This window comes from Geospiza fortis, unplaced genomic scaffold, assembly GCF_000277835.1.
Source record: "Geospiza fortis unplaced genomic scaffold, GeoFor_1.0 scaffold53, whole genome shotgun sequence".
Taxonomy (NCBI): domain Eukaryota; kingdom Metazoa; phylum Chordata; class Aves; order Passeriformes; family Thraupidae; genus Geospiza; species Geospiza fortis.
The window spans coordinates 10,176,498-10,195,937 of record NW_005054305.1 but is presented as its reverse complement, the minus strand read 5'-3'; the positions used below and the strand labels follow the sequence as shown (position 1 = coordinate 10,195,937).

Genomic DNA, 19,440 nt, shown 5'->3' with positions numbered 1-19,440 from the left:
TAATTTCTTCCCCTTTGCTCACAGAAGGCATGATTCACCTTGGTCCAGGCCCAGCCCCTCACCATTGGAATACCAATGCCAAGTTCTTCCTAAAATTTGATGTAACCTTGTACCAGTTGTGAACTGCTCTGCCATGCAGGAGTGATTCATGGAAATGAAGGACACTTCTGCTTGTATTACCTTTGAGCGGAATTACAACTTCTACATAATCTTCCTTGGAGCGTTTATTGATCCATCCATTATGAAAAAAAACATGTGTAGAAAAAGGGTAGAAGACTTCTTTTATAAGAATTTTTTCCAAAAACCACCCATCTGATTGAAAATAAACAGGACATTATTAATTTATACCTTTTAAGCAACAAAATATCCTGTGTATGCAGTCATAAGTTTCTACTTTCATCAAATGAATAAAAGGTTTTCTTTTGACAGACTTCTTAAGGAAATAAAACTTCTGAAAATATATTGGCTATGTATATGTGTTTCTATCTGTTCCACTACACTTCAAAATAGTAAATGTTCTTACAGATCTTGTTAAATTAAATGTAGAGATAGATTTGCTATAATGATCTATTACCTCAAAGTATGGAAAAGCTTCTGCATGCAGTCTTTAAATGCAAGAAACCCCAATAGGAAATAATATTATCAATGTCCTAATGGAAAAAGGATCAGGATTTCTATGACATTAGCTATCAGAAAATCCACTCAACTCACAGCTTTCTTTCTGGAGAGATACCATTGTATATAATAAGGAACAAACTTCAGCTGATTTTATCTTGATTTGAGACCATGATTATTTGGAAACAAGGCATTTGTAGAATTAGATCTCTTAGTCTTGGTAAACTTTGTTACACTCCCAGTCTTGCTGAAGTGAATGAAAGTTTGAGTGCTCATTTTAATGTTACCATCTAGCAAATAGTCTCTCATCTTGTTTTTCTGAGTCCGAGTTTAACCTACAGAGTCATTTTGTAATCTTGGGGTTTTTTAGAAAAGAAGAAAGAACAAGAGACTCAGGTTATCATACTCTGGAACAATCATTTCCATTATCAACATTATCCTGCAGGAGTAAAATACCTGTAGAATCTCTATTCTGTTGTCTTTAAAAAACAATGGGCCAAAATTGTAGCCAAAGGATTGAATAAAATACCAATTCATGATACTCCTTACTGTTGGTATTACTTTTCAAGAAATAAGCAATTTTTTTTAGCTACAATAGCTGCTTTGGAGTCAGCAGTAGGATGAGAAAAAATGCTGCTGCAATAAAGCCTTTTTATCTGCCAGTCAACCTCACATATGCAGGATCTCCTAAAAAAATATTTTGCATGGATTAGAAGGAAAGAACCTGTGAGGCCAGAACAGCCTTTCTTCTGTGCTCAGCTTCTCAATCTAATGAACCAATTCTATGTTCTCATCTTTACATAGAAGCATATAGTCCTGAAATAAATTCCTTTTTTTGACTTATCTATCATCTAAAAATGTACAGGAAGAAGAAATTTACAAAAGTTTCAAAAGCATGATGGCATATCACTTCATGAAAAACAAAAGCATTGTTGACTGTGCTTATAAAAAGATAGAAACTTCAATGGAGAACAACTTCATATATAATTTTACAATTTTACATTGTCACAACATTTCCTTGGAATCCCTTGGAGATTTTAGTAAAACCAAGCTGTATCTGGATACTTGACATGTATAATGCAAAAAAGTAATGAACAACAGAAAATGGAAATCAATTTCATATTTTCTAATTTTTTAAAAAGCACTTTTCTGTTACATTTCAGACATTTCTGAAGCACTAGGGTCACCTAAATCTAATAATCTACATCATTATTATCTTACATTAACCGAAAAAATTACCAACCTTTTCTAAGACTTTTAAATCCAACACAAACTTGATTCAACTTGCCAAGGTATACAGATTTGATTTTGAAAATATCCACCTGCAATATGAAAATAATCAAAATTATATTTTTAGTTAAAAATAGGAGTCTGGTTTTGAGTATTTATCAGTTTAGCCTGGCGTATCTGATCATTGTTTTGCACCTTGATAGAAGTGAATTTATCTCATCTATGCCATTTAATTGTGTTTGACTTCATAATTAAATATTATGTATTATAGCTCATCTTATCCAGTTGATATTATGAATTATGAATTTCTGAATGCCTCCGTATTTAGTAGGAAGTATTTATGGAAAAATCAGATACACACACTAGCAATAAAGTTCTCATTTCTCATACCTTCATGGACTGAAATAAAAAAATCCCAGTGTGTTGAAAGTTACTTTGGTCCAGATCCTAACTTGCAATGAAACTGATAAATACACGATGTCAAATAATTCTGAAAATCTGGAGCAATTTAATTTTCACTAAAATTCACAGTTAATTTAGGGAGAATTAGGCATGTAAATGGGAATTAAATGAATGGTATCTGTGAAGATTTTAACCACTGTACTTTTCGGATAAGGATGTCTCCTTGAAATCATCTCTGTAATAGGCCAAATTTTCTACATACAACAGACTTGAATGATCAGTAGACTTCATGAAATCTTTCCTTTCTTCCATACAGTAAATCTTTATAGTTTATTTGCCTTCCTGCCTGTATATACTCATCTTCTTCTTTGAACAGTCATCTTCATAATCGCTGGGAAAGCTCACAGAAATATGTGCACTGACATGTTGCTTAAAATGCATGTTCATTGGCTTTTTTTAACTGGGCCCGAAGAAATGAGGTTTGGAAACATACTATTTATGAATGGATTCATCTAATCTTTTGAGAAACCAGCTGCAAAACTAAATCTCTACAGCTAAGACTTTTATTTCATGTGACTTCATGAGTTATTCTGTTGAACACAGAAGCAGCTGTCTTGGGAACTTGGGTTGAAAATGCAAGTTTGAATATAACAGTTGGGGACTAGTTTGTAGGTTTGAAAAAAAATAATAAAACACTTGCATTGTTCCCATAGTCTCACAGTTCCAGAATTTCAGTGTCTGTGAGAATAATATTAGTCAAAAGAATCATCTAGAAAAAAAGAGCAATTACTGAAACCAGAGCATTCATCATTTGAGAGTAAATTGGAGTAAAGAGAACCGCAAGAGAGTGAATACCCAAAGAGTTGCTACTCAAAATCTTTACTATAAGAAGAAGATTAGAGTCTTATAGCCCAGGATATAGAAAAGCCCTTTAGAATTTCAGAGGAAGGATTTAGCAAGTCTGAACAATCCTGTTCAAAAACCGACACAGAATCTGGATTATACAGAAAAAATCCTTGTGAATTTGCAGATGAGTAGTACTGCCACAGGAATGAGGATTCACAGAAGTCAAGTGCTATTGTTCAGGTTTTTCAGTATGAGTTTTATTCTTGGCAAAAATGTAACATTCTTATAAAATAAAGAGTTTTTTAAAAGATTGGGACAGTTTGGGTTTTTGAAAGAAACAGGAATCTGCCCCTCTTCTAGTTTGTACTGATACCTTATCCATTGCAGCAGGCAGTCTTGCCGTTCAGATTTCTCTGACACTATCCTTAAGACATACTACACAGGACTACTATCTATTATCGTCAAAAAGACAAATCTATACAACTTCCTACATTACTCCTTCAAACAAGATGAGCTTTACTATCCTGTCATTATTTTCAGATTTATCTTGTGAACTCTGAGCTTGTGACCGGTTTGATCAGTTCTTGATGTGCATGACATTGGGCATGCATATTCTTTTCCACAATGGAGAAAGAAAATACAGAGGACATAATGACTAATATCTGGGTTTCTTTTCATACAAAAACCTTGTATCTTCTAGAATCTTTAAAAATAGTAAGAAAAGCAGATTAAAAAAACACAGGTATGTGTAAAGAATAAATTAAGCATATATCAAGTACATTTCTCTATCTTTCTGCATCAGAGAAGAAACAACACTAGGCTGGCTGGCAAGAGTGAAATACTCTCTCTCTCGCTCCCTAAAAGAAGATTTCCAAGTACTTAATTTAATTATTTCCTTAAAACAAAAAAAATTCCTAGATGAAATTCTAAACACAGGATCTAACAAAGTATCAGCTAGACATATTCTTCTGATTTGAAAGAGATATTTCCTTTTGATGTGAAGTCTGTTTTAGTTACTTTGTTCTTTTGTCAACTACTCAAGGAATTACTCTTCTAGGAAAAGCTATTTAATCTCAGAAAGCAATAATATGTTTACCAAAAAGCAAGAAGTGGGTGGAAAAATTTGAAACATGAAAAAATAAGAGTCTTCTTGGAACACTGACAGTGTTCAGGAAAGTTAACAAGAAAAGTTCATAGACTACTTTAGATGGAGGGGCTAAAAATGTGAGTTACCCTACAGAAATGTTATCACTTCTAACAAACAGACATAGTTTAATAAAGCAGCGATGCCTCCCTGGCCTTAAAAGTCTGGAATATTAGAACAGAACTCTTAGAGGTCGTTTAGTCCAATTCAGAATTAATTTATCACCTTAACTGTTTTACTGTAGCATGACAGTGATGATGCTTAAAAACAATATGTTAGCTATGGAGACAATTGTTACATGCAATATAAAACACTAATATTTTTGATATTCTATCCATGAAAGGTTTTCTGAAAATATAAGTTCTAACAAAAAGACACTCACAGATTCAGTTATATTTTTCCTCATTATTTTACCTGCCCCCTAGCAAAAGTGATCAGGCTGTTTTTCGAGTTAAGCCATCGCTTCCCCGAGTCACTTTTTTCTCCTTGTATAAGAAGATAAACCTCTCCAGTGGCATCTGCCTTCTTCAAGTCTCCCGTGTGCAAATGGATTTCATACTCCACAACTTCAGAAAAAATAGACAAAATAAACCCAAAAAGTCAGCAGGAGAAAACACTTGTCATCTTGCCGGACACCCACATTAAATACCAATTCTTGTACCACCAAACAAGGTCTCTTCAGCTCTGGTGACATACACATAACCAAAACACATGCCTGCTGCATAACAGGATGGCAACCTAGAGAATATAGATTTGCTCTGCTCTAACACCACTCCCAGAAAATAAGTGCTACTGGTTGCTGTTTGGGGCACAGGATCTATTTTGTATGGTTCCATTCTATAAAAGGTAGGAAAATCCTTCTTAAGGAAAAAGCCATACATGCATCCTCTTCAGGAAGTCTAATTTTTCTTTCTATTATTTACGAATATTTCTTTGATTTTCCCTCCCTCTATTTTTATTTATCACTAGTTAGACCATAATACTATCACAATGTTCTTAAGTTAAAATATGTTAATATGAAATAAAAATAATGAATTAAAAGTTCTTTCAACATCAGCTTTAACATATAAATAGAAAAGCCTACTGACATTTTGTATCATTCTCCAAAGAACCTGCCATTAATTATCACTAATGGCCCACAAATCCAGGTCAGATAACCAATTTTTGAGTTTAAGGTAAAGCATTCCTTAGTTTCTCAGCTGTGGTCATAGTACAGAGATTAGAAGAGACACCTATGTCCCCTATATGAAGCTTCTGCTTCCTGGCCTCTTTTTGTCACAATACCCAGAGAAGTGATGCAGATGAGACCAGACTGAATTCATGACAAAGAAACTTCATGGAAATCTCCTATGTTCACTTTTTAAATGACCTATTTCAGCCCCTGAGTTTCCTATGGAAACAAGGAACAAGGAAACACTTAAACAGAAGCAGGTCACTGTCTCAATATTCGCTGTTATTTACATCATTTTAACAACAAGGGCCCCAGGACAAAATAAGAATGGTTTTTGGGGGATAGATTTTATTTTCCTTCTGGTGATGTGCGCTCTAATTCAGATTATACTAGTAAGTATCATTTGCATAGTGTGTTCATCTGGGCTCATTTGTGTTATGAGCTGGTACTGTCAATTTAGGAACCTAACTTTGGTGGCTATATCAGGACTGAGATTCTTATGTAGCCAGCAGGGGAAGGCAGGTGCTATAGAAAACACCTCTGATGGGTTCCCACACATTCTAGAGATAAACACTAGAACTCAGGAGTCTAAATTTAGATGATCTAAATGTTCCCCTGCTTCCCACAGGCATTGCTTCTTCAGCCTAAGAATAAAAGCTAGGCTCTTGTAGCAACACATGTTTGTAAAACACGATTGTCTAATATTTTTATAAGGACAACATTTTTCTCCACGGTAAAATGCAGAGTCACATTTGGGATGCAGGTGATGAGCAATGCACATGTACCAAGAGTGTATATGAAACTATTTGTTTTATCTCTTGAACATTTTTTATCACAAACAATAAAACTTTTTTTTTAAGAACTGAACAGCCTTAAAATCCAGGGGTTTACAAGTCCTGAGCTATGTTTGACTACCAAAAATTATCAGCCTTCATCACTGTAGCAGTAAAACACAGACAACATCTAGACTATGTGACATTTACATGCTGGAGAAAGTCTTCCAGCCTCACTCTGCCTCCTGTCCCTCCCTGGAACTTGGCTGGCTCTACAATATCTGCTTTCCCAGGTAACTCTGGTGTGCAAAGGAGGGCAGTGGTGCTTTAGACAGACGTGAAATCAAGGAGAAACAAAGCACTTTCAGTTTCACAGCTGACAGTACAAGCTAGAGAGCATGGAAATGCACATTATTCAAGTCTGAACCATGTATTTCAGTCTAATGTACATCATAGGATACATAAATATCTGAGTATACATCCTGGAAACATCTGATATTCTCAGTATATTTTTCTTCTTCAATCAATTATTTTCCAAGGTAGGAATGGTCTATTTAAGCAAACTGTACATTCTTTAAAAATATTGTAATTATGAGAAAGTTCTAGTAGGTTTAAGAATGATTCAATGAACCCAGAAGCTAAAGCTGTCATTTAGTTTTATGCGTAGGTGATAGGAAAACAAGGAGGGGAAAAAAAGTGTTCTGAGGATATTTATTTTAAGCTTTTCTTACAGCTCTTTTCACAAGTTGGTGCTATTCATGTTGAGTGTTATAATCAAAAGGTCTGAATTCAAATATTGTGACATCTTATATAGTTATTCCTTTCTATTTCTAAAAAAAAAGGTCCCATAACAGGATTAACAATTTTAAAGAGTGGGTTGGTATAGACTGTAACATTAATATTTAAAAGGATTTATTAAATTATAAGGGCTGCATAAGTCTGCTAATAAAAGTGTGCTCATTTCAATAAACCTCTGAAATGTATTTATTTATCTTTGCCTTTTATTTCATGAGGATGATGTCTGAAAAATTCTGTTTGTTTAAATGTAGCTTTTTTCACTGCAGCACTATTTGCTTCAGGGACTCCACCTGGGACTATTTTTTTTTAATAATTTAAACTAAGGACTGGGAAAATTCCTATAATTGATGGTATCACTTCATATTTGATGATAAGAAGTAAACCAAGAGTTTTTCCAGCCTGGGGCCCTAACATATCTCATTTCTTTCTTCAAGGGAGTTAAAAATGTGCTGCCAGGTAAAAGAAAACATAGCTGCATTAAAGTCAGCACAGCTACACAGACTTGATCTTTCTGGAGTTCCAGATGGTTGAAAATACATGAGCTGTCCAGGTGACACTTTGGTTAGCATTTAGCCAATGGCATTTTGCTTTCAGGGGACTTAGGATACGATGTTTCTGTGTTGTTCATTCAGAGTGTTGCCTCTGTGTAACTGGGCCATGTGAGCAGATTTGTTGAAGTCAAAAGGCTACTTGTACGAATAAGATCAAAATATTTTGGTCCACGTGGGGACCCCCCACTTCCATGGGGGTGGATGAGAAAGCACAGTGCTCACATTTTTACTGCTTTTGTCCATTAATATTTGAATCATTAATATACAGACCCACGAGCTTAGCTTAGAAGTGTATGTAGTGTTTCTGCTGAGTCGGTGCTTTCAGCTGAAACTGCTGAATCTATTGATGCATAATTTAAAGCTCAATGTATGCATAGCGAATACTTACTATTCATTTTCCACTATTTAAGGGAAATACAAGTATACAAAGTAGCCCCTATGAAAGGAGTCATAACTGAAAGGGGATGCTGGGAAATGGGGTAAAAGTTTTAGGCTGAGTTTGAGAGCATTCTGATTGTGTTCTGTATGAACAGCATACCTCAACAACAAAAATCTACTAAGGCAAGGTATTCTGTTCAAGCTTTTAATTCTTTGTCTCTTCCCAATCCTATTTATAAAAATTCTCTTTCCGATGTAAGCCAACATATTGCAAAACTGAAAGCAATCACCTAATGTTCATTTAAAAAGGAAAAAAAAAATCCATAAATTAAAGATAGGAGAGTAAATACATATTATTTTATTATTTTTTTATTTATTTCTTGTGTGTGTGTCTATGAATAAAACCAAAATATAACGAACAATAAATTTTAGACTGAAGTAGTATTTGGACCACAAAGAATAAAAGTGATATTAACACTTCCAATTGTAAACCACTGGACCCCATAAAATGGCTTGTAAGAAACTTTCTAGGTTGGTAGGTACTTCCATCTAAAGATTAATTTTTGAGAGAGAGCATATACATGTCTTTTCCCAGAAATTTTCCAAGAAAAACACCCTAAATCTCTAATACACCTCAATAATTAATTATTTTACATATCAGAATAATGCTTTCAGACAGTGTCTCCATTTGGCTCTTAGCACCATATATCTTACCACAATAGAGGCTTTGAGAGGTGTGTTCTAGAATTTTAACTTTTTAAAATTTTTGTACATTTTATATGTAGTAAAAAATTCAACAAGTTTGAATTCAGAAAATAATTGTTCATATTTACAGTCCTTCTTGTTTTTTCTTAAATAAATTAGGGAAATAGGGCCTGTTAATAAGGTCTGGAATTACTACATTCATGAATGAAAATTCAACATATATTACATCCAACACCCAATGTTTTTTGAATCTGATGGATCAAAAGTCTGAAATGGTAAGATTTTTCAGTACATGAATACAAGATGACAATTTTTTAAATTATGTAAACCCACACAAAACCAGAAATTTAAAGGGTCTTAGCTCTTTCTTTCAAGTTCCAACTTTAAATTAAATGAAATATTTAGGAAACTCTCTTTAGAGAACAGCCTTCAAAAGTCCATGTGATCTATTTTATTTCTTTTTCTGGGCTGCTTCCATCTTTTTCTATTAGTTTCCATTTAAGCAGAACACTCTTTGTACTATAGCCTCTAGCAATAAACCTCTTAACTTGCACTAAAAGCCTCAATATATGATCTTTACTCTCTCCATCAATCCTCTTTATTCTAATGAGCTGAAAAAATGGGAAGTTTGTCCTTAAGTACTAGTGATCCAGTTATCAGTATACAATTGGTTGTTCCAGGGGAAGTGGTTGGGGGTGGTTGGCAGAAATCACTTAATTAGCTCTCTGGCATCATATCACTCACATGTACTACTAACAGCAGAGAAACATGCAACTCAATGTGTATTTTTGTAGAACATCACTTGCTGTGCTATTAATTTCTCATTGACATCAATAAAACACTAATTGGAATTCTTGAATATCACTTTGTGGCATTTTAAAAATTCTACCTTTGTTGTGCAGGGGGTCTGCAATCCTTTCCTTCTTTACTTTGTTTCTAGATCGCATATATTTTCTTGTGAATAGGAAGAGATAAATAGTATCACACAGTAGATTATATTTTGTACTCATCTTCTGACATACCATTAATTTGAAGAGATAATAAATAATCAAGAGTTAATACTGGAACATCATCTAATGTAAAAGAAGCCAAATACTGTGTTTGGTATCATCAGTTAGAGCATCTCTCATAATCTTCATACCAATGATTTCTCTTTTGTGGTAAAATCATGCGCCAAACCATTACATGCCTTAATATTAAATTCTTATGGAAATCTTCACACAGTATTTTTGGCCCAAAAGAGATATACTGGTATTCCAGAGACAGATCCTGATCCCAGTAACAAAAAAGGACATAGCTTACCAGGCAAAGGTTCCTGATCTGCATAGAGAGCTGGCAGCTCCACACATTTGTCTTCCTTAGGGTTGAACCAGCAGTCAAAAGCTAAACACATCTCTTCCTTTGTGTCTGTGTGCTTCATATGCAGTAAATCTAAGTGCCATGGCTGCTTTAGCTCACTGTGTGGGCCAGTTACCTGAACTTTGTATATTGAGCCAATACCTGCCAGTTCATCCTGTGTGAGATGAAAGAGAAGATGAATGGATCTCACTTCAATTGTGCCAGAACAAATGTAGTTGACAGCTGTATGCAACAGTTGAACAAACTTCAGTTGCTAAAAAATTGGGGCAGATTTATGACTAGTACTACTTTCTAATCAACTTTACTAATTTCTAATCAATACAAAATTGATTTAAAAACACAAATAGGAGATGGAATGCCTGAGGTTTGATATTAAGGAACAAGCAATGTCAGTCACTGCTGAAATTTGTACACAGAACAAGGCACAATGTTCATAAATATTACACAGATTCAGTAGATTATTTTCAGGCACAGAAGATTCAGCCAATTTTTAAAACTTTGGACACTATTAGAAATATTTCTTACAACAATAAAAATGATGCAATTAATAATAAATTCGAAAGAAAGCTAATCCAGTTTTGAGGAAACATTCAAGACATCCTTCATCCTCACTCTAGATCATAGATGTACATTAAAATCTTGCATTCATACTTAAGAAAAAAAAAATCTAGTTCTACTGGGGATAATGCACCATCTCTAGGACATATCATTGCTTGAGTAGGTGAAAGCAGAGGTGGCCTTAGATATTATAATTAATGATAAATTGAATTTATTTTTTTTTTACTGTAAGGGAAAAAAAGAGAGGAAAGAGAAGTTGTGTTTTCCTATTCAATACTTCTTGGATTCTTTCCCCTGCTTTTTCGTTTTAGGTATGCCCAGATAGTAGAAGTCTATGTGAGCTGACTTCAGCCTTTCCTCTGAGAGGGCACCTCCATCTTCATACTACTTTTTTTTTGTATTTACCAGAGATTCTTGGAAATAGCTTGGAAAAACCCACTGAGTACTCCTCATTTTGGATAATGTCTTTGGTTAGTCTAGTCTGCTTAGTTCCTCTTTCACTAAAGAAAAGAGGAGCATCAAAATACGACAAATGATTTCTTTAGCTCAATCATAAAATTCAATTCATTAAGAGGAAAAAGGAAGAGACTATAAATAACAGGGGAAAAAAGAAACCATACTAGAAAAAACAGTTCAGAGAAACTGATGGTGGGGATGAATAAATTACATGAGAAAGAAAAGAGAAAAATTAACCTTCTGTGCATTTAATCTCATTTATGATTCTTCCTTCTCTATCATCAGTCCCAAAAGCTCTACAGTATCCCATGGCATGTTGTATGCTTACAAATTGCTGATTTTTGTGAGATCAACAAAGCCTGTAAATCAGTACCTGCCACGTGCTATATACACTGCAATGTGCACCAAGGGACCGATTCGCTCACTTAAGCATTCTCAGTATGAGACACTGGGAGAATTTGCTCATTCAAAAACCATTGTTCATGTGTTGCTACCTACAAACAAAAATGATGATCCATGCCAAACTACACAGAGGGCTTAAAAATCAATTTGGTAGTTTAGTTTAAAGAAACAATTTATCTCAGAATTAAGTGGATTATTGGCTACATGATTCGTAGGCTTTTCTTGCAACAGAGAAAGGTTGAAGTACTTTGATCTGAATTGTTTTTCCTGTGACTTGAAGTGGCAACTTCTTGTGACTCAGGTTGCCGTAGAAGATAAAAGAAAGGCATATTGGATCCTCTTCAGCACTCAGGTCAGATCCAGTGATATCCATTATCCAGAAACCTGATGACTTCTTGTTGATTTCAGGCAGTTTAGGACTAAGAGTCGACCTTCTACCTTTAAAAATTATCAAAGAGAAAGGAAAGATGACAGCATGAGAGAATGGCATAATCTAGCAGGACCACAGCCTTAACAGTACACAAACAAAGCTCTTTTTGCAGGTTATGTTGTATCTATAGCAACTGCTCACTAAGAAGAACACATCAATATCTTTATTATATTTTTTGTGAAGAATTTAGCAGCTTAATGTTCTTTCTGTGTTTAAAATTTAGTTTCAATGGCATTTTTTGATGCCAATGTATTTTCCCTGTCATGTTTGGAAGTAATTTGTAAGAGAATATTCAGTCAACTTTTGGAGGTCTAAGTAATTGTTCTTTAAAAAGCAATCGGTGTTACTAAAGCAAATTTATCATTTAAGAGCATGTAGCCATATGTAGCATGCAGGCACCAAATGCAAAATGAACAATTCTAATGAACTTTGCTTGTCACCAGATGTTGCCTAGCAAAATAATAGGTGTTTTAATAGCGTGAGACTGGCAGGTAACCTATAATAAACACACAAAGTTATTTTCCAGATGCTCAGAAGATCAATATCACTATCTCCCTCTCTTTTTCTTCATTAATTGTTGCTATTCTTCATTTTAGTTCTGTTTTAACCAGTCTAGGTGGAGTGAAAATGTTTTCATGAAGAGGAACAGCTCAGGAAAATGTACTTTCTACAACTCAGAAAAACCACACAACTGAATCAAGGACATTCTTGTGTCTTACTTACTCTGGACAAAGTTCTGTGGTTCATTTTCTTTGTATTGAATTCTTTTCACTGGATTGACAGAAGAAATCTTTTACTACTTTTGAATGACTAAAGGTCCTGGTGTAAGTGTTCTTTTGCCAAGGGCATCCAGGTTTAGATTTGTGCAAATCATGGCATAGTAGTAGATGTGAAATGAGCAGAAACAAGCATACCAGAATGACTGCTTTGTGCTGTGAAATACTCTCATAGGTAAAGACTAGGCTCATTTCACTGAAGTAATTTTTCTTTAGATTTCAAATGAGATTCTAGGCCAAAAAATAGTACATAAAATTTAATCTATTTATCCCCACGAGGTGCACATCCTAAGCTTGGCTATTTATCTCTCATTGAAATGTGCTGTGTTTAATTTGGAAGGCAGGTGTTCCATATGCAAAGCATTGAGAAGACAGAATTATACTAACTTCGACCTTACTAGATGTGGCTCTGCTACAAAGATCAAACTGAAAATTCACATTTTCAATAAAAGAAGGATACTGTAGATATCTGAACGAGCTGTGGTCAAACACATGTATATAAAAATAGGCAGGTCAGTTTTGCAGAACTTACCAACTGTTACAATCTCACAAACAGTCTCACACAAACCCAGATGAGTATCAAGCCAGTTCCACAATGGAAAGACCCATTCTTTGTCTGAATCTTGTGATTCCTTGACTGTTACCATCTTGAGGTACATGCCTGCTCCATAGCCTTCTCCATCATGACCTATAACCACTTTTTGCAAATGACTCAGAGAAACAGCTTCCACCAGAAATGAATCCACCTGCAAAACAGGGAAATACTTAATAAAACAGAATTTTGACCTGAACTTTGGGGAAAATATAGGCCTTAATTCATCTGAGAATTCAAAATTTTTAAAGTCTGATTCTTTGTAAAGTTTAGCATTGCATCTCCCTGCTGAAGCTAAGAAAATACACACTGATTAGAACTAGCATTTATTCCTATATTCATCATTAATGATGCATTTTAATTTCATTTGATGTTTGGTCAATACATATCACTGCATCAATCATTTCATTTTACATTAAAATCTATATACCTCAATTTTCTGACAATCAGTTATGATAAAAATTTTTTTCTAATGAAATTTCCATCTTTCAGATATCTAGTTTCTAAAGCTTATCATACAAGTCTAGATATATATTAATAGTTCTAAACAAAAGTTAGAAATCAAAAGAGTGTTTTTATTCCAAGATAGCTTTATAATTCTTCTACAGTAGTCAGAAAACCTGACTTTTTTCCTTTCCTCACAAAATGAAAATAACTGTGGAGCAAACTAAGAGTGAGATAGGAAGTTAAAATGAAAGTGAAGAGTAAAAGATGAGAGATGGGAAGGGAAGCAGAATGGAGAAGGCAGAGAAAGACACGGGACAAGTAAACACAAGTGGCAACAGATGAGAAAAGGGAACAAAAAAACAAGATAAGTAAAAATGAGAACTTCAAAGAAAGAAATTGTATGCTCCACTAAATTTTTGTAAGAAAGTAAGATGTTCTGCATAAGGCCCAGCCAGGGGCCAGATGGATGTCACAGTAACTGCTAAAGGTTAGAAAGTTATGAACAACTGGAGTTTGTATTCAAACTAGGATGTCTAGGAATGTCTAGGTTAGAAAGTTATGAACAACTGGAGTTTGAATAGCAATGTCTAGGAATATAATTAACACCATAATTCAAATAAAAGAATTCAGTAGTAGGAACTAACTAAACTGAATGTCAAAAAAATTAAAAGAACCAAGATCTTAGCAAGCTCATCTCTAAAAGAATACAGTAGTTGCCAAAGTCCTATGTGTTGTCCCTATTACTTTTTAAATAAAATATTGGAGAAGCATATTTTCTGCTACTAATATTGAAAGTACTTTCATATAACAAAAAGATCTTTTATTTTCTAATAATAGTCAGAACCCAGCAGCTGATTGTGAACAGAAATCATTAATTTCATTAATTAAGATATTTTAGGAAATAAATCCATGTATGAACATAAATTAAAATAATTACAATATAGAGCTGTCTTCTGTATATAGGCATGGTTCTGAGAAATACACAGGAATGAAATTTAGAAATTCTCTCAGTTCATTACTGATTCCACTTTTACCCGAACAAGTGCTGTGAGAATTATCTAATAAAATTATTTCACAGAAATCTAAGCCTCTCCTTGACAATGGACACTTTTGCATAAGTTTTTTCAAATGTCCATGTTCAGTGAGTGAAAGTCTAATTCACAAAAGAATTTTATTTATAGTGATTATCTGGAAACACTGGCTTTATTTGCATTCTTTTTCTAAGTGGAACTTCTGTCTCTTGTCTAAACTTACCGATATTGAGTTGGTATTTCAAAGTGGCATTGAGGTTTCAGAAACATCATAGACTACAAAAGTCTCATGGAAATTTCTCTAATTAATTTTTCACTGATCAATTTTTTACTCCCTGTTCTGTCCTAAATTTGGAACAGAAGAAGTCAGAAGCATGATCACAGAGGTTCTCCCCACTAATGTGCTTTGTATTGCTCATGTGAAGCCTTTATTGCCATGTGGGTATGTTCTTGTACAGGAAATAAATAACACTGGCATTGGTCTACTGTGAATATCTGAAAGATAAATTCTCTGAATGTTTCCAAATTCTTGCCTATCTAGCCAGATGTATTCTGAGCAGGCATTCAGCTATATTTGATGCAGTGCTAACCCCTGCACATGTAAGACTGCAGCATGGTGCTGTTACCTTATTTCTTTGAAATTTTCTTCCTTTCATTAGAGATGTATCAAGTTTCCTCACACCTGTGTCTCCTCTTTTGCCATAGAGAGTGATATAAACATTTGCAAAAGTCCCTGCTCCCCAGCGGTCACCAATATGTACAGAAACAACATACTTATAAACTGTATAAAAAGAAAAGAAAAAGTTTAATTAAAGCTGATTAAGTACAAGTTGTACTTAAAATAAAACATCAACACAGAATATTTATTAAGAATATAGGTTTTTTTTATTTTATTTCTGCAGCTACAAAAAAATCTGCTACACAGTGAATGAAATAATCAGGTCTTTATGAATCTGATCTCTTCATGCTAAGTTCAATGAAAACTTTCCATTCTCTTTCTTAGACATTTGAAGGAAATTGGACTTGGACAATTTAGACTTATGGATCTAGGCAAATTCGGCCCAAATGTTTTATTGTGCAAGATCTGGAAAGTAAGAACTCATTTTAGTTAGTTCAGGAACTAAACCACAAATTAATTAAAAACTGAATTATCTTTGAAATAGATAACAATTAACACAGGTCAAAGAATAAAAATAAGGTTATGCAAATTTAAATAACAAACAGATGCAACATAGCATCTGGATGCGTGACATGACATACAAGCATAAAAATTTACAAAATGCATTTATTAACTTAAAGAAGGAAACTATAAATTCTTTGCCTTTATATTGATCCTGTATGAATGAATTTCTACAGTCAGATCAGATTTTCTTCTGAGGAAGATTATTTAATTGCATATATATTCAGGCTCATACAAAAGGAAGAACCAAAACTTTTCAAATGTTGTTTTTAATGTACAGTTCTGCAGAGCTAACATTTAACTAACGTAACACTATACTTTCTTTTAAGGTCATGAATAGGTTTGAGTATTCAGCGATCTGAACTTCTGGAACTTTATTTTAGCAAAGCAGTCATGTCTCTAATTACTTTTATCTCATGTGTAACTGCTAACTTTTCTGAACAAATGCAGGACTTCTGTAAGTCTTCACATTCCAAGGACACCTCTGAGAACTCTAAGCATGGCAAAAAAGTAGTCCTTAGGGAAAAAACCCAAACTTTCTGTGCAATAAGGCTTACTTCAGATACTTACATCAGCAAGTAAAACTTTTGTAAGCTAAATGATTGTACAGTAACTCTAGAACAACTCGTTTCCATGGCTTTGAACATGTTCATTTCCCTAAAAAGCCCAGTTGTATTGTTCATTTTTTCTCATTCAAAATCATGCAGAAGACTTAGCAACTGTAAAATCCAATATGCGACTTAACTGGAAAATTAAAATATAATTTTCAGCATTCTTCCAATGCATATGTGAAGACAGGTGCAACAGAGCCACTGAAGATATCAAATCCAGACAAAGCACTATATATATCTGTGGCACTGATTTATTTTCAAGCAGTTAATTTACAGTGTTTATGCCTTCTTGGTGCTTTTACCTGGTAAAGTTTTCTGGTCCTCAGTGACTGCAGGGAATTCTTTTACCAGCTCCTTATCCCCCCTCTTACGGGTGAGCCAGCAGTTGCACTCAAAGTTCAGTTCTTGTTTCATAGGCAGCTCTTGTAGCTGAAAAGACCTCAAATGCCAGCCCTTAAAGCCTGGCACACCATCACAGCTGACTCGGATCTTGTATACATCTCCCAGATCTCCAGTCTCAACCTGCACCAAATAGCATGAGGAAGAGAGTACTGTCAAGGCTGGTTTACTTAGAAAGATTTTCCCCAATCCCAGTGCAGAATTTCTAAACTTAAGAGTAAATAAATGAAGAGTTGAGTTTGAGGCTGGGATAAGCGTATGATGGAATCAATCCTTTTTATTTCATGGTATAATCATGGGTGAAATGATGTTCTTTATTACTATTGTAAGCATGATACTCTGTAAGCATACATACTGTAAGCATAACTTAGGAGTGAGTCACAGTAAAAATTAGGATGATCTGTGCATTTAGGCTATTTAGACAAAAGGTAACACAGAAAGTTGTGACCTTACTGGAGAAAGAGAGCATTAACTTACAATTAAAGATTCTAATATCAGCAGCCAAGTGAGGTATTAATTTAAAGATGATTACTGTAAGCCTGGAATCACAGAATTGTTTAGGTTGGAGAGGACCTTTAAGATCATCAAGTCCAACCATCCACACAGCACTGCCAAGTCCACCAGTAAACCATGTCCCTGAGTGCCACATCAGCATGTTTGTAAATAGCTCCAGGATGGTTACTCAACCACTGCCCTGGTCTGCCTGTCCCAGTGCTCGGCAACCCTACTGGTGAAGAAGTTTTACTAAGTTCTCATTTGCTAAATGGTTTTGTCTAGAACATAAAACTACTTTGCAACCAATTCTTCTTAAAAGGGAAGGGATATTTCTGAATAAAAATAAATAATTTATGTTACAGAAATAACTCTGTAGGACAACACAGCCCTGTTCCCATACTACATATGGAAATTCAATAACTGGTTGCTGATTGTGGATAATGATTTGCATGACATTAACCCCTGCATGATAAGTCTTCTGAACAACAGGAAGTAATGTGGCAGCCATGCACTGGGCAGCTATAAGAAAGACAGGATGGGAAGTGATTTTGAGTGAAACTAGTGATTGTGAGAACTAGTAATTTTTAAAGGCAACAATTTTTTTTATGAAGTATCAAAATACTTAATACAAAAAAAATGTTGCAGTGGCTTTGTTCTTCTCCCATATTTTTTTCCCCCTATCAGTCATAACATAGGATTTGGTCTCTTTCCAGGGAATAAATCCTTTGTACACCCTATAACATCACAATCATAAACTGAAATTAGCCTTACACAATCATGCCCTGGCTCTGTCAGCACCACCAGCAGACTGGCTCCTAAGACAGAGCACAGACCTAACAGATCAATTTATTTTGCTTCTCAGCAGAGCTCTGAACGTGACAGCCCCTCACTGCTGATCTCACTCACTTAAAGGTAGTTCATGCACAGGGAGCACAAGCATGTAGGGGATTACCAGCTTCCTCATTCTAATTAGAGAGGTACTAAAAAAATGTGCTTTTGTCATTTTGAGAGAGTTGGACGTCATTTTTAGTAACTGTTATGCACATAAGAAATAGTAAAATATCAGAGTATGAAGAGGAACAATTAATTGAAAATAAAGCTACCTGCCCAAACCATTTTACAGGAATTTTATGACCAGTTTATGATGCAGAAATTATAAAAAGAGGCCTTTGGTAGGGAGGAATTTCACTTGATGGATTAAAAGATCCCTTCTGGTCTGAATTTCTTGAGGTAAGTATTATAAATGGTAGCCATGCCACTCCTACACAATTTCACGACTCAGGGCATTGTTTAGGGAGCAGGAAAGAGCTCCTTTCCATTGCCTATATAACAGCCCTGGGCTGCTCAGAACCTCTCAGCTCCTGAGCTGTAACTCCACAGTACCCAAAAAGGCCACCCAACAGTAGTTACACGCCAGAAAAGAGGGCACCAGACTTGTCCCCTCTCTAGGCCTGGCCTGCCCTGTGCCATCATGCTGACAGAGATCAAAGATGTCCCTGACTCAGTCCCCACTCCTGCACTGGGAAAAGGGAAATGAGTGGGCAGAGTTGCGCATCAAGATTTTTCATTCATGCTGTGTATGTTGCAAAGGATATAATTAGCTCTGTATCATTAGCTGTGGTGGACTAAGTGGATTAATTCCTTGCAAAATATGCATTCCACCTTATTAAACTTAACAGGAATTATTTGGGTTCATTGAGAGGAGAGTGCACAGGTTCTTCACCCATCTAAACTACAGTTCTTTCCCAGACAACAAAGTCATTGCTTCTTCTCTTTCAGAACCAGACTACTGACTTTTAAAATTATTGCCTGCAGATTTTTTTTCTCATGTATGGATCCCATGACTGTATCACACAGCTATTCTAAATGCTGTGAACAATTTATTCCAAAAAGCTCTCTGTTTGGGAGTTGCAAAAGTACAGAACTTGGTTATTTTTATGTGACAGGGCAAGCTGTAGTTCACATTTTACTTTGTCTTCTGCTACCCTAATTTGCAATTCGCTGGGATTCTAAGTTGTCATAAATACATATGGTATAATCCTTGTAGGAAATGCACAGAGGAGATTTATAGGAAAATAATTCCAGGATACA

The 19,440-nt window shown here is 34.9% G+C and overlaps 1 protein-coding gene across 1 annotated transcript in view; it reads right to left on the bottom strand.

The window, feature by feature from the left end:
• Positions 1 to 19,440, bottom strand: part of LOC102043616 (lipoxygenase homology domain-containing protein 1) — a 122,295-nt gene that overhangs the window by 35,334 nt on the left and 67,521 nt on the right. The window contains exons 23-30 of the mRNA XM_031066617.1: positions 16,758 to 16,977; positions 15,291 to 15,445; positions 13,127 to 13,340; positions 11,636 to 11,826; positions 9,916 to 10,126; positions 4,652 to 4,803; positions 1,859 to 1,937; positions 181 to 312 (exon numbers count right to left, since the gene is read on the bottom strand). Of these exons, the coding sequence (XP_030922477.1) occupies positions 181 to 312; positions 1,859 to 1,937; positions 4,652 to 4,803; positions 9,916 to 10,126; positions 11,636 to 11,826; positions 13,127 to 13,340; positions 15,291 to 15,445; positions 16,758 to 16,977 (1,354 nt within the window). The remainder of the gene's footprint in view (positions 1 to 180; positions 313 to 1,858; positions 1,938 to 4,651; positions 4,804 to 9,915; positions 10,127 to 11,635; positions 11,827 to 13,126; positions 13,341 to 15,290; positions 15,446 to 16,757; positions 16,978 to 19,440) is intronic.